Source organism: Salvia splendens, chromosome 21 (assembly GCF_004379255.2).
Source record: "Salvia splendens isolate huo1 chromosome 21, SspV2, whole genome shotgun sequence".
NCBI classification, from domain to species: Eukaryota; Viridiplantae; Streptophyta; class Magnoliopsida; order Lamiales; family Lamiaceae; genus Salvia; species Salvia splendens.
The window spans coordinates 4289568-4313579 of record NC_056052.1 but is presented as its reverse complement, the minus strand read 5'-3'; the positions used below and the strand labels follow the sequence as shown (position 1 = coordinate 4313579).

General features: G+C 34.5%; 3 protein-coding genes across 3 annotated transcripts; 2 read left to right on the top strand and 1 right to left on the bottom strand.

The window, feature by feature from the left end:
* Nucleotides 1-263: 263 nt before the first annotated feature.
* Nucleotides 264-4582, bottom strand: LOC121785074 (triacylglycerol lipase OBL1-like). The gene is made up of 5 exons (XM_042183412.1): nt 4202-4582; nt 2755-2948; nt 1817-1850; nt 894-1492; nt 264-667 (listed from the first exon to the last, which is right to left on the bottom strand). The coding sequence occupies exons 1-5, from the start codon at nt 4512-4514 to the stop codon at nt 386-388; spliced, it is 1422 nt and encodes a 473-aa protein (XP_042039346.1). The 5' UTR covers nt 4515-4582; the 3' UTR covers nt 264-385.
* Nucleotides 4583-15981: 11399 nt separating this feature from the next.
* LOC121783654 (mitogen-activated protein kinase kinase kinase 20-like) lies at nt 15982-17244 on the top strand. The gene has a single exon (XM_042181795.1). It carries the CDS (start codon nt 16074-16076, stop codon nt 17085-17087), a length of 1014 nt encoding a protein of 337 aa, XP_042037729.1. The 5' UTR covers nt 15982-16073; the 3' UTR covers nt 17088-17244.
* Nucleotides 17245-20715: 3471 nt separating this feature from the next.
* On the top strand, nt 20716-23904 carry LOC121783652 (PI-PLC X domain-containing protein At5g67130-like). Its single transcript, XM_042181794.1, has 8 exons — nt 20716-20880; nt 20950-21075; nt 21156-21293; nt 22201-22299; nt 22386-22689; nt 22855-23078; nt 23169-23255; nt 23513-23904. The coding sequence occupies exons 1-8, from the start codon at nt 20800-20802 to the stop codon at nt 23684-23686; spliced, it is 1233 nt and encodes a 410-aa protein (XP_042037728.1). The 5' UTR covers nt 20716-20799; the 3' UTR covers nt 23687-23904.
* Nucleotides 23905-24012: the final 108 nt, after the last annotated feature.

The window sequence follows — 24012 nt, the reverse complement described above, 5'->3', positions numbered from 1 at the left end:
CTAGGTTTAATGTAGTGAAATATTTACATACGGAACGTAATAGATCCTTAGGATTTACTATTTATGTTGTATGAATAAATTTGGGAATTAATTTTTTTGTAGTTATGAAATAATCTGCAATGTTGTTATTCATCATTATAATGTCATAGATGCAGCGTATATAAGAACTCGATTCGGTGTTATAAAGTTAATTTTTTAAAAAATATTTAATGCCGCATAACACTATTATTGAAATGAAAAGGCATGCTATCAATAATGAGAGATTTAACCAAAATGACATTAGAAATTTTATTTAACATCAAAGCAACATTTTTGGTCTCCCAAGCTAGCTTCAGAATACATCAACCATAAATAGAAAAATATCTGACTATCACACTTTTATCCATTATTGCGTCTTCAAAATTTTCTGTCCATTTGAGTACACAAACACGTCCTCCGACAACCCCAACCTCGTAGAATTCACATAATCTTGAGGGCAATGCGCCGGCACTCCGGCAACCAACACTCCGATCACCCGAAACAATCGAAGCAGACCCCCTTCCGCATATTCCGGCCCCTTAAAATACTTTATAATGAAACTTCTAATCAACTCCCAACATGCATTGAAAAACTTCGGAATCATCCATATTATCGAAAAATAATTCTTGTCCGGCTCTTCCTCGACAACCTGCACAAATTTATATTTAATCAAATCATACTATGTTCCTCTGCAAAAAGTAATCATGTTTTTCTATTTTGATCCATCTATTAAAATTATCAAGGTAAATTTCACTCTCTAATGAGGCGAGACAAACTTTTTTCCCAACAATAGTAAAATTCGCGCCATTTATTACTAAGCCTATTTTTTTATGGACGTAGTCAGTATTAATAATGTATAACGGAAGAGGACTTACTTTTCCGGTATACATGCTATTGAAGTAAATGCAGGTGCCGAAATGCTTGAACAAGAGAGTGGAATCATCATAAGGCAATCTCGGCACCAAATCATAGCTGTAGACGAATCGGATGCACGTGAAATCATGCTTCGAAATTAGATCATTCATGTATTGTCCGAATTTGTCATCTCCAACTCTTGGCTGTCCGAATGTGTAGACGCCTTCCAATCTATCGAGCAAGAATGAATCACCATGTAGGCCTAGAATCGCTGGGAATAAAACGGCTAGCGCACCGCCTAGGCTGTGGCCCGTGACTACGAACTTGGCCTTTTCGTTTGCTTCGAGGAGTTTCCTGAGCTGTTTCTTGACGGCGTAATACGCGGTTTCTTGTTGGCCGGGGTCTTGCTCCACCGGCCAGCCTTTGCTTTTGATCAAGCCGAGAGCTTTCATGAATCCACCGTGCATCTTCCCGATCCCGTGTATTTCGTACCAGGAGAGGTCGAAGTCGGAAGACCATGCGTCCGCGTCGAAGGGCTCGGTTCCCCGAAATGCCACTACGATTGTGTCTTTCTTGTCGTCCATTATGAAAGCTTGTGTTGTGGCTTTTTCCTGATAATCTATGCAAATTCGCAACCAAAAATAGTCATATTTTTTCATTTTATCGAAATTAATTCCTATCTAATCAGATGTCAATTTTTCACTTATTTCAACTATTTTTCCCTATATATCTATCTTAATATATTAATTCTGCGTTAAAACTAGTCCGATACAGTACCTTCATTATTTTCTATAGATGAAAAGAGTATGTTTTATTTTTTTATTTCATTTAATACTATTTTTTTTATATTATTAGATAAAGTGATGCAGGGGAGCCTGAACTTTATTTATAAAATTACTCAATCAAGTTTGAGAAATGATGAATGTTAATTTTCTGAACTTACCATTCCAGAAATCGTAGGAGTCGACGAAATTCATCTACAGGGAAGCATATAAATGTGATTAGGACAGATTATTAAAGAGGAAATTTATTTTATGATATGGGTTTGGCTCTATACATATATAAATAAAATAAAGGGATATTGGTCTCTAAGCTCATGAACTTTTTGCCCAAATTTTGGTATTTCCCCTGAACTTTAAAATTGTCTAGAATATTACAAACTTTGCACTTTGTTTGGTGTTTACCAAGCTGACCCAAATAAGATATTTTATCAAAATCTTATTTTTTGTGAGCAACCATGATACTTTTATGGTATTTAAATCACTTTTTAAGTTCATAACAAGTAGGATAAAAGATCACGCAGAAAACTGCATTGATTTAATTGTGTCAAGTATGATAAAAAAAGCCTCGTAAGTTAGTCAAATATGGTAATAAACATGTCGTGAGAAATACCAAAGTGCAAAGTTTGTGATATTCTAAAGCAACTTTAAAGTTCAAGGAAAATATCAAATTTTAGACAAAGTTTATGGTTTTAGAAACCAATATCTCTAAAATAAATTGAAATTATTGTTGATAGAATTCACAAAATCTTATCGCAACAGCTGCCCAAGGGGATAAAGAAAAAGAAAGGGACCCACCTAATTAATAATACAATACAAACTTTATGTTGCATTTGAATTTAACATAATGATGTTATCTTCCAATCACGAATCATATGAATAAAAGGGCATCTCAATGTGAAAGATGAAAACAATTTACTATATAATCGAAGACTTTTGTCCATTAAAATAAAGTAATCAAATGAGCAAATATATACTGGAAGAGTGGAAGTCGTGTGCCATTGACCTAATTGTCAAAGTCTTCTAATAAAAGACTAAATTAGATTAATTTTTAATTAAGTTGTGTTAATTTGACTTAATAACTTATTTTTAGTATACATACCTCCCAGTGGTCCTCAACAACAGATTTGATGTGTGTCTTGTTCTCATAAGATGCCTTGGCCGCCATTATAGAAAGTGCAGCGTAATATTTCTTCTCACCGGGGATGATTGTCGGGTCTAGTTGTTGCCGTCTATCGAGGTTTCCGATGAACGAGAAATAATCCGACGATTCATTGTCCGGTTGGACAACCTCTCCTGACGTGTATTTATAAAATGATAAATAAATATTTTGTATATAAAATGTGTCAAATTTTATTACTATATTATTTTTCAAATTTCAAACTATCAACTTTATATTAAAATTTTGTAGTGCAGGCTTATACGTACGGATGGAGAAAATACTTATAATAATTTTTTTCCATTTGTAATAAGTGGCCCACACGGTGCACTAACTTATTACCCACATTTTACTACTTGGAAAAAAAAGGGCAAACAATTTACTTTAAAAATGGAACTTATATTCCACTACTCATCTAGTGTGAACCATCTTTTAGCTAAATATAATTGATAATAATCAACGGGTCACTAACTGTCATTAAGTATTGGTTGGGAAAGGCTAAAGATAATCTTTTAAAAGTTTTTAGGAAAAGATAATAATCTATTGGTTTGGTCCACGAGCTAACAGTAAACCGGAACCTATATATATCCACTTAATCTCATTCCCTAAATCATTATTTCTTTAAACTTATCCCTTTTATTTTTATGAATTTATGCTACTAGCTCTAGAATGGAGTATTGTTAATTAAAGGTGGATAAATATTATTACCTCCGTCCCTGAAAGTTTGTCCCATTTTTCTATCTCCGTCTGTCCCTTAAAGTTTGTCTCATTTCACTTTTTTACCATTTTTTGTAGTGGACCTCATATTCCACTAACTCATTTCTACTCACATTTTATTATAAAACTAATATATAAAAGTAAGACCCACAATGCACTGACTTTCTCAACTCACTTTCCATTACATTTCTTAAAAATTCGTGTCGGGTCAAAGTGTGACAATATTTGGAGGACGGAGGTAGTAATAAACAAAAGATATTATCAAAAATAGGAAGTGATTAATTCTATGAGATTTACAAAAATAAAAAGAGACTACTGATTATGGACGAATGTAATGTATGAATGTAGAGTAAAGGTCAATTTTGGTCCTAAATATATGAGCAAAATACGAATTTGGTACAAAACATTCATTTTTTTATAAACAGGCCCATAACAAATGAAATACTTGTCAGAGTGATCCTTTTTTTACGGTTCCGTCAAAAAACTAACGGCAATCCTAGTGTGCAATTAGTGTTGACCGTTAGTTTTTTACGGAACTGTAAAAAAAGGACTACTTCGTCGACATTTCATTTGTTATGGACCTGTTTTTCAAAAAGTTAATGTTTTAGACCAAATTCGTATTTTGGTAATATGTTTAGCACAAAAATTGACCTTTACTCATGAATGTATATACCTTTGAAAGTATTCTTGATGAGGCCGAAAAAGCCTCCGTTCCCGGAGAGCAAATTGAGCCAATATTCGACACCGGAGCCAACAGCCGCCAAAGGCTTAGCCGTTGCCTGCAACAATTTCTGAACTAAAATAGAAACAAAAATGATCCATCGGCGGCCAAACGGCTCCTCAGTGCCGTCAGGGCAGTCGACGAATTTCCTCTTTGCGATATCGCTGGAGAAGAGGATCTTAAACACATCGCCTAACTTAGCATCTTCAGCATTCAGCAGCATGTAGTCGCTGCAGAAGGACTTGTCACAAGGTGGGCTAGACATTGTTTAGATGAATGTATGTATGGTTCTTAGATAAGCAGTGTAAGAAATTGTGTGATAGTATGAAGAAGAGTGAAAAAAGTAGGGTCATATATATAGGTGAATAACTTTCCAATTATTAGTATATTACTACTATTGCATGGTGAAAACGTTTTTAATTTGGAACCACCCATTTCCTGCAGGGGCCATGGGATAAATAATGGAGCTAATGTGCTAAAACGATATGATTCTTTTTTATGGTTGTGGACATTATTGCTGAATAAAGATGATAATGAATTGAAAATGAAGTTTCGCCAGCCCAGAGTGGCCCATTAATTTGTACTTAATTGAAATATTAAGTACTCGTAAAAGATGTTTTACAAAGATTATGATACATTATAAAAACTTAATTGGGATAGCAATTATAATTTACCAAAAATAAAATCCAATTGGTTAGAAACCAAAATTTGGATGATATGCTTCTTGGAGCCCATATCATTTCTTCCCACATTCTCTCCATTTTTCTACTGAACCTTCTGCATCCTCACAGAGTATGACAAAAAAAATATGGAAGGTATGGAAGGTTCTTGTTTGATTCTATCTATCTTCTTCTTCTCATAGATATACCTTTTCTTTCCCAACACCACAATATTAGGTCTTATCCAACCTATAGAATTGCTATTTTAACAACATTTTTACTCAATTTAAAATTGTAAATTTGTCAATAAAAATTAATATGGGTTCAACTCAAAATGTCAAGATTCAGGCCCATATAGTAACCCAATATTCAATAAGTAGTAGTATTACCATTTGGATTGTCCATTAAAACTAGACCAATTCTAAAAATAAAAAAATTTAAACACTACTAATAATGTAGACCTCGTAATCCCTACTTTTATCACCTTTATTCTTCCTCTCATAATTTATCAATTGCACACTGTCTATTTTTTTATGAGCGGAGGTACGTAGTAGATGGAGTACTATATTCAGCCGAATTGCATTGTGTATGGTGAGTGTTCTCTGCTTATGTCAATTTTCCGGTTCACATCAGTCAACTATCCGATTTTAATGTCCAAACTGGATTGGAGAACGCGCTAATTTGGGACTGGACTGATGCAAGATATTTTTCTATTGTAGTAGTATTAGATATTCATTCTCACATAACAATACAACAAAATTTTCCAATAGTAACTTCATTTTTTAAAAACTGTGACAGTTATAAATGACACTAGCTAGATAAAGTTATTACATGTTGTAAATGAATAGCTATTATATTTGTCAGAAAGACTAAAAACATGTGACAAAATTTATATTGGACTTGAGAGAATTTAAAAATATATTTTGCTGGTAATACAGTGATTTGATCATTTAGGATAGTTGAAAACAAAAGTCCATCGACTATGTTTCATCTACATATTAGAGTGTCCACCGCGGCGCCGCGACGGTCTATTGCTGGATGAGGGGCGCCGTGGCAAGAGGGCCGGAGCCGCGTACGCGGCGGTGGCAGTTCCGCGGCGGCCTATTGTGAGCCGCCGGCAGCACCGCGGTGGTCAAAAACATGATTTTTTTTTATTTTGTGAATTTACTTTGTGATGATTAGGGCGGACAAGTTTTTTGTAGCTGTGACGTGGCTGTTCTGGCTATTATGGACACTCTTACTTATTCTTTTGGACGAAAATGCTTTTGGTCAAATTTATGGTGAGTGCATTATGTGTCCAGTCAATTTGGTGTGCTGGAATATGTGTTTACACCTCTAATTTAGGTATCTAATATCCGGCGAGTATCGGGTTGGGTTAGGTCTTATATATGCTACCTATTTTGACAGACCTAAATATATAGATTGTGGCCCAATATAAATTCAAAAACTAAAACAATCTATACGAAGCCCAACCCACTCAATTCGTGACATGTCCATTTTAGTGGATAAGTTGGTCCAGCCCGGCCCAATTCTATATACACTTAGTCAATCTAGAGTACTTGTTTAACAGTAAAATAATAATTTGTACTCCCTCCGTCCAGCAATTGGAGTCCCATTTCTCCATGGCACGGGTTTTAAGAAAGTTGTTGAAGTGTGTAATAAATGGTGTGTGATAGTGAAATTTGGGACCCACCTCAAGTGTGTTAAATTTTGGCTTTCAAAAATTCGAAATTTGCTGCCAATTCAATTGCATTCAATATTTGAATGCTTTCAAAATTCAATTCAATTGCATTAAATATGCTTCCAAAATTTGAAATTTGCTGCCAAAAATATGCATCCAACAATTCAATTGCATTAAATATGCTTCCAAAATTCGAAATTTGTATCCAACAATTCAATTCACAACTGGATCATTTTCAAATATGCCAAAAATATGCATTTTCAAAAAAAATCATTTGAATCATTTTCAAATGAATCAAATTGCTGAATCAAGCAAATGAATCAGCAATTTCTGCTTCTCATGATACTCCTCTTTCCGTCACCTCTCCCTCAAATTCAATTGATGTTTGTACCTTTTGCAAAGGTACAAGTTCAAGCTGCAAACTCTTTTCTCTGTTTTCTCATCTTCAAACAAAATCATCCTCTACATATAAAAAGTTCAAGTTCACGCTTAACAATACGTGAAAGCTTTCAATTCAATTCACAACTGGAAAAATCCAAAACCCCAAACTTATCAGCAAATTAAAAATTGAGGGAAATGAAGAATCCAAAAACTTATCAGCAAAGTAAAACATGAAAATGAAGAATTAAACACGAAAATGAAGAATTTATTCACAAAAATGAAGAATTAAACACGAAAATTAAACCCCAAACAAAATGAAGAATTAAACACGAAAATTAAACCCCAAACAAAATGAAGAATCCAAAAAAATCGGACAAAATCCAAATCGAAATTTATGAGCAATCAAAATCAAAATCGAAAATGACTCACAAAAATTGAACCCAAAACTTCTTCAATTTCAACTCCAAAACCAACAAATCAAACAAAAAACAGAAGAAGAAGACGATTTGGAGGAGGAAGAGGAGGCGGCGTGGATTAGGGTTCCACACAGAGCAGTGATTGGGAGAGGAGGAGGAGGAGGAGGGCGGCGATCGAGAGTGAGGGTGAGAGAATGAGGGAGACCGAGAGTGAGGGTGAAGTTGGGTGGGGGTGTTTTTTTATGGCAATTGTGTAAATTAGTAAGAAGGGGGAGGGTAATTAAATTTTCCAAATATGGCAAGTAGAACCGGGACTCCTATTCCCGGACGTCCCAAAACGGAAAAACGGGACTCCTATTGCTGGACGGAGGGAGTAGTATACTATTTCAAAGAAATACGGCTTATTCAATGCACACGTGCACAAGTTCCTACAAGTTAATCAAAATTTCTTGTCCAGAAAAATAAATTAATCTTACAAAAATTAACCACGTGGTTTATTGATGCAGTAAAAAAAAGGTGTGTTTATGCCCAAACGGAATGGAGACGCAATCTATCCATGCATTTCATGTGATGTACCTCTCCTCGCACGTGCGCAATATTTGCGAATATAATATTCGAATAAAATAATAATACAAAGTTGACACTACGATATCGAGTAGTAACAAATAGTGGTTATTAAATATTTACTAAAATCTCAACCTTATTAATGTTTTTGTTTGTAAAGAAAATTATAAATAAAACTGGAAATTTGGAATCCATAAAATATTGGAATATAGTACTAGTTTCTAAAACTTTTAAATTTTGCACTAGCTACTACTTATAGAATTATCATTGATGTCATTTATATCCTACTATATTTATATGAGGTGACTGACAAATTGAATTAATAAAAGGATTTAGCATACCATATAATAAAACAAAAGACGATAGGGATTGACTTTGAAAAGGCATGAATATAATGGAAATTAACTCACTCAAAATTATTACACAATAGACTCACAACACAGGAATGTTTGCAACTCACACCAATTATAAAACTATTATTATCCCAAAAAACATGAATACAACACTATTATTATCCCAAAAATCATGAATATTGTTGTGAGGTTAGTTACACAACAAATATTGACGATTTTATAATTAATATGAGTATGAAACTAAAGAGATACACTAGCTAGTACTTTATTGTAAATATGAAATCATCAATATAAATAGACTCCATCCGTCTCCAAAGAACATGCACTTTGGGTTCGACACGAGTTTTAATGCAAAATTGGTAAAATAAGAGAGAGGTAGAGAGAAAAAGTAATTAAAGTATTGTTAGTGGGGAGAGTCCCACCTCATTTGAAGGAAAATAGTTTTCAAAATTGGAAAATGTATATTCTTGTGGGACAGACTAAAAAGGAAAGAATGCATATTCTTGTGGGACATAGGGAATGTTAGTTTATTTTTTAAGTGGATTGGTCCAACGAGTTAGTCCAAAACCCGAAAGTTAAGTGACAAGATTAAAAATTTATAACCTAATTATAGGGATCAGACCAGTCCGGATTTACTAATTACCGAGACCTCTTTGTTCTTGTGCAATAGAGCTCAGCCAAACTCTCAACCACGCGGCTGATTTTAATCAAGTATTACAGATTTGTTTACAAGTAAAGAAACTCTAGCTATTACAAATTCTTGACAGAAATCCTAGCTAGCTTCCTTGATTACTTCATAATCTGCACACTAGATACACGAGTTAGTAATAACAAGCAAGATCCTCTCGGATCTGAAGTATTACAAACAAGAAGAACTAGAAAATCAGAGAACACCGAATAGATCACAGATATTGGCTCAACTACCCGCCAATAGTTCTAACCAGAAACCAAATCAAAGTGAGCACCGTTGAATCTGACCAGTGATTCACCTCTCGTCGTCGATACCAACACAACACAACCCCTTCACACCGGATCTAGAATCATTACACAAAACCCTAGGTCTCACAAACACACCGGCAACCGAAGCAGTTGCCTTCACCGAATACACCACCGTCAATCACACAAGGAAACAATGAAAGACTCAAGGGAAACCATTGGAGAAGTCATCGGAGAAGAGGAGTGTAGTGAGAGAGAAGAGAGAAGTCACAGACTGCAGTGAGTAGCGAGAGAGAGAAGAGTGTAGAATGAATACACAAGCCGTCACAAGTCTCACACATAACAAGCACATCGTCAATCCAACGGTACAGAATCAGGATCCAGGTGAAGGTAAGTCGTGGCATCAATCTGACGGTGGAGAGCTAAGGTCACCGGGCTAATAGGCTTGGTCACTTGGACCTGGCCCAATAATTTGGCATTGGGCCAAATTAAATCACAGCCCAAATAAATGTCCACCAACAATATTCAACACTAATATAATTGAAATATGTGAAAGAGATATATAGAGTTATGTGATTATGTTGTATGAGTGTGTAGAAGAGGTATTGTTAATACAGTGCTTACATTAACTTAAATCGATATCTACTGGTAGGATTTTGTAAAGCTTGTCCACATTCATTTCATATCTTTCCACCTTTACGTATTCAGCTTTTCAATTTATGAAAAAAAATCTTAATATAACCATTTCAGATCTATTAACCTAATTAAGGAAAATTTCCTTTTATTTATGGTTAGTTATTTCCAAAATTATAATACAACATTATTTTTAGGCTAAATTTATCTTTTCTCTTAGAGTAAAGATAAATGGACAAAAATTGTATATACAAAATGCCCTTAAATTTTAAATCGGTCTTTATTTAAACCGGTTTTTTTATTAACTATTATTTCTTTACTTTGTTACCCTTTTGTTATATTTGTAAACTTAAATCAATGTCAAATTACATAGATTATGTATGGAAATATGAAAATAATAAATGTGGATGATCACTGCAAAATAAATCGGTGCATTTAATTAGGAATATATAGGTAACATTAAGAAATGGATGATAACACTATTATTTGTTTAAACCATTTAGAATTATTTAACAATAAAATAATTGAATGTGAAATAATATTATTATTTCATTGGACGATAACATTAAGAAATTAAATACTATACGCAAGTAATTGTTTTTATAACATAATATATATATATAGGGTCCTGTTAGGTTGAGATTATTTAGCTAAATTGAGAAATGAGATGCAATATCAGCCACTAATCCACAAGATTAACTAAATGTCAACAGCTATCACATTATGTCGACACGGGGGTATAAGTGTCATTTCGTGTTTTAATGTGTCGGATTGTTGACATGGTTTTTATGTCTAGTTGACATGACTTATAATTGTTGTTGACATGGTTTCTATGTGCAGTTGACATGGTTGTACGTGTAGTTGACATGGCTTGTAACACAGTTGACATGACTTGTATGTGTAGTTGACACGATATGTACCGTAGTTGACATGACATGTATGTGCCGTTGACACGATATGCACCATAGTTGTCATAGTGTCACCAGCTTATATATCAAAATGTCAACAACTGACAAACACTGTAACAAAAGCAAAATTGATCAATTGCATAATCCTCTCGCATTTAGATCTGCTCGATTCTGGCCGCAGCTCCACCAACATGCAGATCGCGCCGGCCTTGATCGCCTTCAGCCTCGACTTCTTCGACGCCTCCAGCATCTGCATCAGCAGCTTCAGCGCGCACGAGCTCGCCTTGTTGCAGATCTCATCGGAGACGATCTCCAACAACGATTTGAAGCGTGTCAATGGAAAATTGCTACTAGCCAATCCTCAATCACAACGAATCGAGATTGAACACTACCTCAATACACAAGTAAATCAAAACAACCATTTGTTGCTGTCAAATTGAAGAGAAAACAGAGTAATTAATAATTGCAATTTCGTCAACCGAAACAGAACGACAGATTGAGAATCGCACTATATGAGCGGCGGCGGCGGCAGACGGCGCTCCTGGTGAGGAGTTACGATTCGAAGATCCAGTCTCTACCGAAGCAGAGAGACGACGAGATCTCGAGAGCGGGTGGAGGAAAATGGACCTGGAGGAATGGGTGAAGAGGATGGAGAAGGAGGAAGCTGATGTGGCAGAGATTGGCTCAGGAGAGCGAGGTTATGGCGGCGTCGCTGATGGCGCGGATGAAGGAGGCGGCGACGGAGGACACGACCAAAATTGCCTTCTTATTCGTGGTGATGTCGGCGATTGAGATGGTCTGGAGCTCGTCGGAGGCTTCGAGGTAGGATAGGGTGGCGTCAGGAAGCTTGTCGGCGACGGAGATTGTGGCAGAGATTTTGGGGGCGGCAGAGAAGCGGAGGGGCTGAGATCGAAATCTGCGGCGGGGATTTGGGAAGGAGATGGAGAACACAAGCGGTAGAAACCCAATTTAAACATAAAATTACCATTACGCCCTTTCATAATTAATTAAACTAAAAATATTTTCCATGTGGCAAATTCTGGACCACTCATTTAATAAAAATGAGTGGCTGATAATGCATCTCATTTCTCAATTAGGCTAAAAAATCTCAATTGATCACAACCCTATATATATATATATATATGACTGGTCATTTTTTAAAATTAGAAATTTAAAAATTAATATTGAAATCATTGAATGCGAATAACTATGATTATTTCGTTTGATGATCATAATACTAAGAAATTAAGTATATATTCACCAGCCATTTTTATAACTTGAAATTTTAAAAATTATTTAATAATTGGTGATTATGATTGTTTCGTTTCATAGAAGAAATTAAGTGTGCATATGCGTATAGTCATTTTTATAATTTCAAAATTTCACAATTTATTTAATAATAAAGCAATTGGATGTGAAAACTATAACTAAATTATTGGATGATAATGATAAGAAATAATATATGTATATGCAAGTAGTGGTTTTAATAACTTAGAATTTTAAAAATTATTTAATAATAAAATAATTGAATGTGGAATACTATTATATTTCGTTGGACAATAATACTAAGTAAATTAGTATATAATCATGTAGTCATTTTTATTAACTTAAAATTTTAAAAATTACTTAATAATGAAATAATTGGATGTGGATGACTATGGTAATTTCGTTTGATGGTAACATTAAGAAATTAACTATATACACGCATGTAATCATTTTTTAATATAGAACTTTAAAAACTATTTAATAATAAAATGATTGGACCTATGAATAAATTATTGGATAATAACACTAAGAAATTAAGTATATGTGCATATAGTCGTTTAATAATTTAGAATTTTTAAGAATTATTTAATAATAAAATAATTGGATGCATATGACTATGATTATTTCGTTTGATAATGACACTAATGAATTAAGTATATGTGTATGTAGTCATTCTTATATCCTGGAATTTAAAAAATTATTTAATAATGAAATAATTGAATGTGAATGACTATGATTCTTTCGTTTGATGGTAACACTAAGAAATGAAATATATATGCATGTAGTCGTTTTATAACTTATAATTTTAAAAATTATTTAACAATAATATAATCGAATGTGAATGACTTTGATTATTTTGTTTGATGGTGACTCTAAGAAATTAAGGATATAGGCATGTAGTCATTTTTATAATTTAAAAATTATTTAATAATAAAATAATTAGATGTGAATGACTATGATTAAATTGTTGGATGAAAGCTCTAAAAAATGAAGTATATATGCATGTAGTCGTTTTTTATAGTTTATAATTTTAAGAAGTATTTAATAATAAAAAATTGGATACAAACTACTATTACTATTATTATCTTTTGGATGATAACACTAAAAAATTAAGTATATGTGCATCTAGTCATTTTTATAATTTAATAATTCAATAATAATAATAATAATAAAATTGAATGCGAATGACTATGATTATTACATTTGATGATAATACTAAGAAATTAAGTATATATAAATATATTTAGTCATATATGTAACTTGAAATTTTAAAAATTATTTAATAATAAAATAATTGAATTGTTAACGACTATGATTAAATTGTTGGATGATAACACTATGAAATTAAGTATATACAAATAGTCATTTTATAACTTAAAATTATTTAATAATAAGATAATTGGTTGTGAAATACTATTATTAAATTGTTGGATGATAACACTAAGAAATTAAATATATATGCATATAGTCGATTTTGTACATTAGAATTATAAGAATATTTAATAAGAAAATATTTAGATGCAAATCATTTTGATTATTTCGTTTGACGATAGCACTAGCTAAGAAATAAGTATATATGTATTAGTCATTTTTATAATTAAGAGTTTTAAAAATTATTTAATAATAAAATAATTGGATGTGAAATGCTATTATTATTTTTTCGGATGGTAACATTAAGAAATTGAGTATATATGCATGTAGTCATTATAATTTACAAATCTAAAAATTATTTAATACTAATAAAATAATTTGATGCGAATGACTATGATGATTTTGTTTAATGATAAAACTCAAAAATTAAGTATATATGGATGTAGTCATTTTTATATTGGAACTTTAAAAATTATTTAATAATAAAATAATTTGATGTGAATGACTATGAATATTTATTTGATGATAACACTAAGAAATTACGTGGAGTCAAAAAAATATCCACATTCTTGTTAAAGGAAGAAAAGATTATGCAACTAATGTAGGGTATCTACATAAGTGATTACTAAGATGATAATTATCTCCTAAATCGGCTAAATGTGTAAATGGTGATTGTGGATAATTTAGTGTTTCCTAAATGATCATAGAAGGGTAATTATGTAAAACATTAAATTATATAATCATCATAAATTTATTGTAAATGTTAAATACCTAAAATATCCACTTTTGTATATACTATTTTTGTTAATTTATCACTACCATTTCTCTTATATACATATTCAAACTTCTTTTTATATTAATTTTACCATATGAGCTTACCTATTGAATTTATTACTAATGTTTTTATGATATGAGTGGATAAATTTACTTAAATTGATGTTACCGTATATAAAATTGTGCAGTATGTTACTATTATACAGTAGAATGTTCCCAAATTAACACCCGAAAAATTAATAACTTATTCAAGATAATATTTTCTTCACATCCGATTTGGATCCAATTTGCAATATTATCAAGTTTAGTAAATTAATAAGAAAACAAATTTTCAGAAAGACTATAAATTAAGCTACGATCATATCAATATCATAAAATGATATGATCTCCTAAATTAAAATTTAAGTGGGATAAGTAACACATGAATGTATTGTTGTTTTTATTCCTTGAAATTTAAATCAAAATAATTTTTGTACTACTTATAATTTTTCTCAAGGTTCTAACCTAAGAAAGTAATTTGATTCGTAATTTTAAATTCATATGTTTAATTGATTTTGTATACTAACAAACACAAATTATAACTAATATGAATTCTATAGTACAAATTTTCAGACATCTTATTTTCTGTCTTTTGTTAGGTATTCTTCTTTTAAAAATAGGATTTATCCATATTTATATACTATTAAGTAATAGGTTTTTGATCTATACAAAACTAGGATTTATGCCATAAATAGGATTTATATATTTGTATTGTTTTATTTAAATACAAACTATATTAAGTTTTTTTTATTATTGTTGCTGTTATTATGTTTAAGTTAAGGAGTAATTAACTTAATAAGCAAATCTCAATATTATTTTTAAAAATATGGATCACAACTGTAGCATCTTATTTATTGTTGTTATTATTTAATCATTTAATAATTTAGTAAGAAAATCTTATTTTAATTATTACTGGTATATGTTAACTGATTAATACCATAAATTTAGAATACTAGCATCTTTTTTATATTTTCAAACGAAGCATAAATAATATACCAACGATCATATTCCTATGAATTGTATTCCCCTAACAACACAGCCAGCACACTTTCTAACAAATAAACGAATCCTAACTATGATTTTCAATTATGTTATCACAAGATACAATATTAGACATATCTAGTTCTAATACATTGAATAACTGGATTCTAGTTACTACTCCAGTATTTAGTTCTTGTGCATTCACCAATGAAATTAAATTCAAGTTCGTTTAATATATACTTTAATTAGTTAAATACAATTTACCACCATTAGTACACCATTAATTTTCTAACCAATCAAAACAATAAAATTCGACAATCAATAAAATACATGCATCGCATATGATTTGGTTAGAAATTCGACACCAATTCTTATTCGTCATTAAACACGTATTATTTATAACAGTAAATAATTTAACAATCATTAGTTAATAGTGAAAGTGCATGAATTTATTTAGTAGAAGGATTTCAAAAGGTCATAGCACACAATTCACAACAACAATTTAAAAAACAAAAAAAACAATACTTGGCGTGTTGACGGCAACCTTCACAAAATTTTAAAATCATCCACAAATTAATTAACCACGTTTTTCAAACACGAGCCGCGCTATCTCTATTTCCTGTAGTCATGTACGAAAGATCCTTACCGCCACGTGCTTTCTAATTTTTAAACACCTTTCACACCATAATTAAAAAATAAATAAATAAAAACATAAGGCAATTCCTTTATATATGGAAATTCCCCTTTTTCTCATTACATATAGTGTAAACCCCTATTTCCTTGAATCCCCAAATTTCCCTCTCTTTTTCCCTATTCCCTCCCAAAACCCAAACAAGACAAAGGTTCTAAAAAATCTCTCGAGATGGATTGGATTCGCGGCGAGAAATTGGGACACGGGAGTTTCGCGATGGTGAGCCTCGCGGCGCCGAGAAGCCGCAATTCTCCGCTTCCTCCATTGATGGCGGTGAAGTCTTGCGGCTTTTCCCTCTCTTCCTCTCTCACGAGAGAGAAACTCATCCTCGATGAACTCAGGGACTGCCCCGAGATAATCGCCTGCTTCGGCGAGAGCGTCTCGTACGAGAACGGCGAGAAATTGCAAAATTTGCTGCTGGAATACGCTTGCGGCGGCTCTCTCGCCGACAAATTGGACAATTCCGCCGATCGCCGGTTGCCGGAATCTGAAGTCCGGCGATGCACCAAAGCATTGCTCAAGGGGCTCGATTACATCCACAAATTGGGGTTTGTCCACTGCGATATCAAGCTCCAAAACATTCTGTTATGCGGAGACGGCGGAGAAGTGAAAATCGCTGATTTCGGGCTAGCCAAGCGGCAGGGGGAATATTCCGGCTTCGAATTGAGGGGAACCCCTTTGTACATGTCGCCGGAGATGGTCGCCGGCGGCGATCAGGGCCCGGCGGCGGATATCTGGGCGGTCGGCTGCGTGATCGTGGAACTTTTATCCGGATCTCCGGCGTGGCACTGCTCCGATTTGGGGGGATTGCTGATGCGAATCGGCGGCGAGGTGCCGGAGATGCCTTGTGAGTTGTCGGAGGAAGGGAGGGATTTTATTGGGAGGATATTTGTGAAGGATGCGGGGGAGAGATGGACGGCTGAGATGCTTTTAAATCATCCGTTTGTTTGTGATCAGGATTTCGCGGGAGTGAAAGTGAGTGGTGCCACGTCGTCGCCGAGAGGGCCGTTGGATTTCCCGGATTGGGTGACGTGTTCAATTGCGTCGCCGGAATATTCGCCGGAGAATGGGTGTTGGTTTGGTGGTGAGATGGGAAGTGGGGCGGCGGCGGAGAGGCTGCGGTGGCTGGTTTGTGATCGGAGTCCGGATTGGTGTGATTCGCGTGATTGGGTCACGATTAGGTAGGTGATGGGATCTCAATGTTTAGTTAGGAACATATTTTGTTAAAGATTTATTCCAAGTTGTATATGATAGAAAATAGATTTGGGGTTATGACTTCCAAGATTTTGGAGTGTACAGTTGCAAAACATAATTAAATCAATTCAATTATTGATTTTCTTTATCTTGGAAAATATCAAAATACTAATATAAGTAGTTGCTTACTTGCTTGGATGCCCATTCAGAAAACCCATTCAGAAAATACTAATATGAGTGGAAGAACGAGAGTGTGAAAGAAGAGGGGAATGAGATTTTATCTTTTTGCATGAATGAGTGATGGAGTATTATGATTTCATAATATAAAATTTTAAAAAATCTCAAAACAATGTCTTCTTCTTACAAAATAAATTTACATAATCGCGGAAGCAGGGGAGAGGGAAGGGCAAGGGCACTACCTCGTCCTCGCGTGCAGGGAACGAGGGTGGGGCGGGGGGCCGAGGAGTAGGGGGAGGAAGCTGGCGGGAGAAAGAGGAACATCTGGAGCATAGGGGAGTGCGTCGCGCTGGCAAAGGCCTGGATCAGTGTAGTCGAGGATCCCTATGTCGGGGCTAACCAGCATATCGACAGAATGTGGTGGCGCATTAGCCAAAGTTACCTCCAATTCAAACCGCCAGGTGGGAAGCCTCACGATGGAGAGCAATGCTGGAAACCGTGGGAGCGGCTAAGGAGGCAGCTCAGCCGATTTGCCGGCATCTACCAAAACAACCTCCGCACGTCAACCAGCGGCATGTTCGCCAATGATGTTAAGCTTCTATCTTACCAGCAGTTCCCCGACAGTGAATTGGGCTTCGGGGAATTCAAATATTGGGAGGTTTATCTTGTGGTGCAGACTTCCGCCAAATTTTGTTTGGGTGTTGAAGCTGGCTGGCCGAAGCGGACGAAGATCAACGCCTTCGGGGAGTACAGCAGCAGTGCCGGTTCCCACGAACTCCCTGACGCCGAGGCAGAGTTCCCGACCCCTCAATCGTCTTCCCACCGCCGTCGCCGGTTGGGCAAAAGACCGCGATGCGGATGGCTAGGAGAAGCGCCAGCGGGTCCCTCGAGGTCCAATCGACAGCTCCTTCCCAGATCGATCCCGAGCTCCCTTCACTGGCCCGCATACAACAGCATGGGACCCTGATACACACCATGGAGAAGTGGTATGCAGCGACTGACCCCTTATACAAGTTGATGTTGGAGGATATCATCGACAGTATGCGGCGCGATTTGGGGATGCCATCCCTGCCCGTGAGTGACGCCGGGACCAACCACGAGCACGACGGGACTAGGGACGGGGACGAGGAGGAGTGAGACGGGGGTTGCATTTGTCGAAGCTTGAGGTTGTTTTTTTAACTATGTATTTTTTAAAATAATTATGTATGTTTTTTGTTTTAAATAAAGTGGTTGAATTTTCTCCGTATTCATGTCAAAATTTTAATTCCGTAAATTGTTTAATTCCGTAAATTATTTACTTTGGTGAATTTGTAAATTTTTATTATTGTGGATGTCCGTCGGGATGTCCTTGGGGATGTCCGTCATTGTGCAGTGGGATGTCCTTATGACGTAGCAGTGCAGTGGGATGTCCTTATGACGTGACATGAGTTGTTTTTGAGAAGTCTGTCAGGATGTCCGCCAGGACATCCATCCCACTGTGGATGCTCTTAGGATTTGTAGTGTGTGGTTGCAATCGGGTTGGGCCTACGAGTAGGCAATGGATTAAATTATCCTTGAGCTAGGCGTATTTGGACCTTACAAGTTTCGACCACATTATTCTCACAATTACATACTATAACCCAATTTAATCTTGCACTACTTTATTGATGTACGAATACAAAAGATTGATGGAATTTAATCTTCCAAGAAAACTGTTTATTCATCACCACATATCACATATTCACATGTTGCAATCGCACAAATAAAACGAGTATATAGCCATATAGGTATTGTGGAATTACAGTGAGTCATTGACTAAAAACACTGTAATATTTTCATTAACTAAAAATTCAAATTATCTTAATTAACCTAAACAATTAAATATCAAGCTTTTGTGTTACAAACAAGTAAATACTATATGACTTTAATTTTAACGTTTTTTTAGTTTATAACTTCAACTTTAATATATTTTTTTAATATCATAAACTTTGCAAGAAAGGATTAAGGTAGCTGATTTTTTTAATACCAAAACTTTGGTTTACTCGAAAACATTTAGTTAATTGCAGGATTAAAGAATGACTTCCGATTTGGTTTGAATTATTGACTGGGTAGGGTTTATTGCTTTCGGAATATTTTGACCTTGAGATATGGACACTCCAGCCAACACACAATCTGAGGGTTGCTGGATGGTCTCTGTTGAAGTCAAGTATTCAGTTCTAATAAACAAAATACTAATGTTAAAAAGAAAGTTTTCACATTCTAGTTTTATCAAAAGGTAATATTCAAAATCCACTTAGTATCCAATTGGTGAATTAAAAAATTGTAGAGATGAATGAAAGAGAAAAGTATAAGAAGAAATAGTCTATTTCTAAGATAAGTATTTTATACTACGAGAAGTTGTTATTTAATATTTTCACTCAAATGGAAAATTAATCGTTGAAGTTGTAATTAGGTTTTATCATTCTTGAACTTGATAAATGGTGCCCGATAACTAGCAAATACTTTTCATATAGTAAAATGTTTAATGCCAATGTAAATATAAACTGAAATTGCTATATAAATCTCATGATTTACTTCACTTATAATATTACTTGATTTTGTGATAAAATTTCATTAACTTCCATCATATATATTATGGACCATATTATCATTACACGTGCGCTTCAGTTTTGCTAATTAAAAAAATTATACTTTATTCTCCCTTTTAAATTAATTAACATAGTTATTCGACGGCAATACTTTGAATTTTCCGACAAAATTAGAATGATATTGATACTTAAAGCAAGTCTCATCTTTATTGTAGGCTCGATTCAAACGGATCATCCTTGCAAATCCATATCCATTTGCCATTTACCGATTTTAGTATTTTACAATGACTTAACTCCAAAAGATTAATTTTTCGTTAATTGTTAGTATTTCATACGTATTTAGAACCGATAGGTTATTGAGTAAACTTTTATTTTATACACTCCAATTAATTTAATAATTTTCGCATTAACTTTTCTTCTATGGTATAACATTTTTTAAAAAATTACCTCATATCTCCAAATCGCTCCCTTCCAAATATTCCTTTAGACTTATCGATTTATTTGTTTATATTAATTTGAAAAATTACCCCACTTATTATGTCTAAAGTATTTCCGTCAATAAAAAACAGTAGAGAATAAAGAAAGGCTATAAAAATCAAAGTATTCAGTAACAAATAAAAATCAAAGCAATCGAGATGCTTCAACGCGTTAATACCAATGAAAAAGTTGCCACCCGAGACTAAACATACTTATAAAACAGAGGAAAATTAGATAAATGTAATTAGTCCAATTTCAAAAGCACAACTACTCCTACTCCATATATATATATATATATATATATATATATATATATATATATATATATATATATATATATATATATATATATATATATATATATATATATATCTCAACTCCTCATTAAAATCTAAACCTTCAAGCATTTATTCGCAAGCCACCAAATACCTCTCTCTCTCTCTCTCTCTCTCTCTCTCTCTTAAATTTTAAGACAGCTTCAGATGCAGGGTCCAAATTCTCTGCACACAACACTGTTCTTATTCATAGCCTTCTTCCTCTTGGGCTATTCATCCTCTCTCAAGGTGATGATCTTGCCATGTCAGTTATCATTAAATTGCTATATTTGGATTGAATTTTACATTTTTGAACAGAGTGGTGAAACATGTTCCACAACAAGCAACAACTGCGACACCGGCCTAACATGCGGAACTTGCCCGGCCAATGGCAACACTAGGCCACGGTGCACCCGGATCCACCCGATAATTCCCACCTCCACGGTATAGTATGAACACAATACTTTTCAATTTATATTTTTGTTGACAAATAAAATGATGTGTTTTAGTTTTGCCTTGAACAGGTAAAAGGGCTGCCGTTTAACAATTACACATGGCTGACTACCCACAATTCGTTTGCTCGGACCGGGTCAAATTCGGGTACCGGGTCGTCTCTTCTAGCTCCGACCAATCAGGAGGATTCCATCACTGATCAGCTCAAAGTAAGCACTAATTACTTTTATTTTGTCATAATTTTAAGTTATTAACCGTCCTAATCCTGCTCTAGTCATTCTAGTTGTCATGTGCCTATCAACAACTCTTGCTACTTTAGTGGTTAGTTAGTTGGACTGAATCAATTATTATGTTATGTTTTCAACAAATTAATGTTAGTTATGAGTGCATTATTGCTGTTGGCATGATCATAGATTTTTCAAGAGTCAATAATTTGAGGTGGTAACTTAGGGAAGAAGATATTGATTGCCTCATATAATCATTGTGTTCACCCCTACACTAGCTATTTTAATAATATCTATATTACGAAAATAAAATAAAATATTAAATAATACTGTACATAATAATTAATAGTAGTACTAACTATTTACTTGAAAATTAGGATTTTAAAAAGCCATATAATACGTACTCTGTTTATGAATATATCAACTTTAACAATCAATTTTTATCGAATGAAAGTTACACTAAACTTGAAAAGAATAACCATGTATCCTACTCTGGTACAATGAATTCTTGTTAATAACGAAATTCAACTAAAGAAAAAAAAATGAAAGTGGTGATATAAAAAGTGGACCACTGTTCGAACAAGTTGGTGCACAAGTTATTTTGGTAGAACATGCCCTCAAAATTATTAAATTTTTCCTTTTGGTGGACTCCTATGCATATAATTGTATATAATTGTATGATGCGATCAGATCTAAGAGTATGGTTAAAAATCATTTTCTAATAGCAAGTAATTGATAGTACTTTTATATATATTAGAATTGTATACAAATACAAATCATACTTTAGCAAGTAATCAGGAGTATTTGTCCAAGTTGCCATATTATATCTAAATATAATTTCAATTTTTAGAGGAAATTGATATCATATTGATGTCAATTTATGCATATGTAGAATGGCGTTCGAGGACTTATGCTTGATTTGTACGATTTCAACAACGACATTTGGTTGTGCCACTCCTTCAACGGCCAGTGTTTCAATGTGACAGCATTCGTAAGTACATATATACATGTAATGTGGATTCCAACAACCTTAAATAAATTTTGTGGTAATTAATTAATTAATTGATTTATATGCAGCAACCAGCTATCAATGTTTTAAAAGAGATTCAAGTCTTCCTTGAAGGAAACCCCACGGAGATTGTGACCATCTTCATTGAAGATTACGTGTCTTCGTCTCTAGGCCTCTCCAGAGTGTTCAATGCATCGGGCCTCACCCCGTACTTGTTCCCGCTCTCGCGAATGCCTACAAACGGCCAAGACTGGCCCACGGTGGACGATATGGCACAGAAGAATCAACGTCTCGTCGTCTTCACCTCTAAGTCATCCAAGGAATCCTCCGAAGGGATCGCCTATGAATGGAACTACGTCGTAGAAAATCAATGTGAGTCAAAAAATATTACTATAAAGAATATTTTCTGGCTCGGCCCCTTATGTCTAAAAATGCTCATCCTGATAAAACTTTCTACCTCCGCCACTGCTAGGAATATATTTCCATTGTTTTCAATTAAAGAAATTGTGCCCTTACTCTATCGTAAATATGATGTAGATGGGAACGGTGGAATGAAAGGCAGTGCGTGCCCTAGTCGCTCCGAGTCATCTGGGATGAGCACGTCATCAAGGTCGCTGGTGCTGATGAACTATTTTCCGACCAATCCGAATACATCTGAGGCTTGCGTCGACAACTCTGCTGACTTGATTAGCATGATGAGAACTTGTTATTCTGCTAGCGGCAACCGGTGGCCTAATTTCATTGCAGTTGACTTTTACAAGGTACTAAAACTATTCTCACTGTGTTGCTTTTCAGACATAACCAATTCAGCAATGCCAGAAATATTTATGTCTAGAACTTCGTGGCTGCAGAGGAGCGACGGTGGGGGGGCAGCGGAGGCCGTCGACCAAGCAAATGGTCAGCTAACTTGTGGCTGTGGCAACATTGCCTATTGCAAGGTATGCACACATGTTTCTTGCTTTGTGACTTGTGAGTGTTGAGAATATCGAATCGGGGGTGCTAGGGGAGGCACGAGCACCCCCAACCAATTGTTAGTTATTCTCTTCATCCATTACCAAGAGTGTTGGTAGTGGATGAGACAGAGTTTTAATACAAAATTAATAAAATACGAAAATTAAGGAAAATGTAATAGAAAGCAAAACTATAAGTTTGTTAATGAAAAGTGAGTAATGAGTTAGTATCAACATGGATGCAGGCAAATGCAACATTTGGTACGTGTGATGTGCCTGTGCTTTCGCCTCCGCCTCCGTCGCAGTTATCTCCCACGGAGACACGAGAAGGGCCTGTCAATGGTTCTCCGTTTACCAGGCCGTGCCGATCTTGTTTGTTTTTCGTAACACTTTTGACACTTCTTCTTACGCGCCTTTGATTCTACAAATGGGGAGATTGAGAGTACATTTTCTGCATTGTTTTCCAGTTTTTTTTCTCTCTTTTAGGATACTCTGTGTTCTAGTACTAGTTTATTATTGAGCATGTGAATCAATGTATAGCCTGTATAATAATTCTTGTACGTTATGAAAGACTTTTGAACATGAAAGACAGAAAGAGGAATAAATTTTACATCCAAATTTTTAGGATGTGCCTAAAGCAGAATCACTTTCTTTGGAGACTATAGTATTAGTGGCCAACTTGGAGATCGCCCCATATCCCAATCTGAGTAATTTTGCAAGTCCTTGGTAATATTATTAGAATAAA

Bases quoted from the DNA above. Each gene is read 5' to 3' on its own strand.
- LOC121785074 (XM_042183412.1), bottom strand. From the start codon at position 4,514: ATGTCTAGCCCACCTTGTGACAAGTCCTTCTGCAGCGACTACATGCTG. The intron at 2,949-4,201 runs GTATATACATTC...AATACACGTCAG, and splicing joins CATCAAGAATACTTTCAAAG to GAGAGGTTGTCCAACCGGAC. The intron at 1,493-1,816 runs GTAAGTTCAGAA...GAATTTGCATAG, and splicing joins CTCCTACGATTTCTGGAATG to ATTATCAGGAAAAAGCCACA.
- LOC121783654 (XM_042181795.1), top strand. From the start codon at position 16,074: ATGGATTGGATTCGCGGCGAGAAATTGGGACACGGGAGTTTCGCGATG.
- LOC121783652 (XM_042181794.1), top strand. From the start codon at position 20,800: ATGCAGGGTCCAAATTCTCTGCACACAACACTGTTCTTATTCATAGCC. The intron at 20,881-20,949 runs GTGATGATCTTG...ATTTTTGAACAG, and splicing joins GCTATTCATCCTCTCTCAAG to AGTGGTGAAACATGTTCCAC. The intron at 22,300-22,385 runs GTAAGTACATAT...ATTTATATGCAG, and splicing joins GTTTCAATGTGACAGCATTC to CAACCAGCTATCAATGTTTT.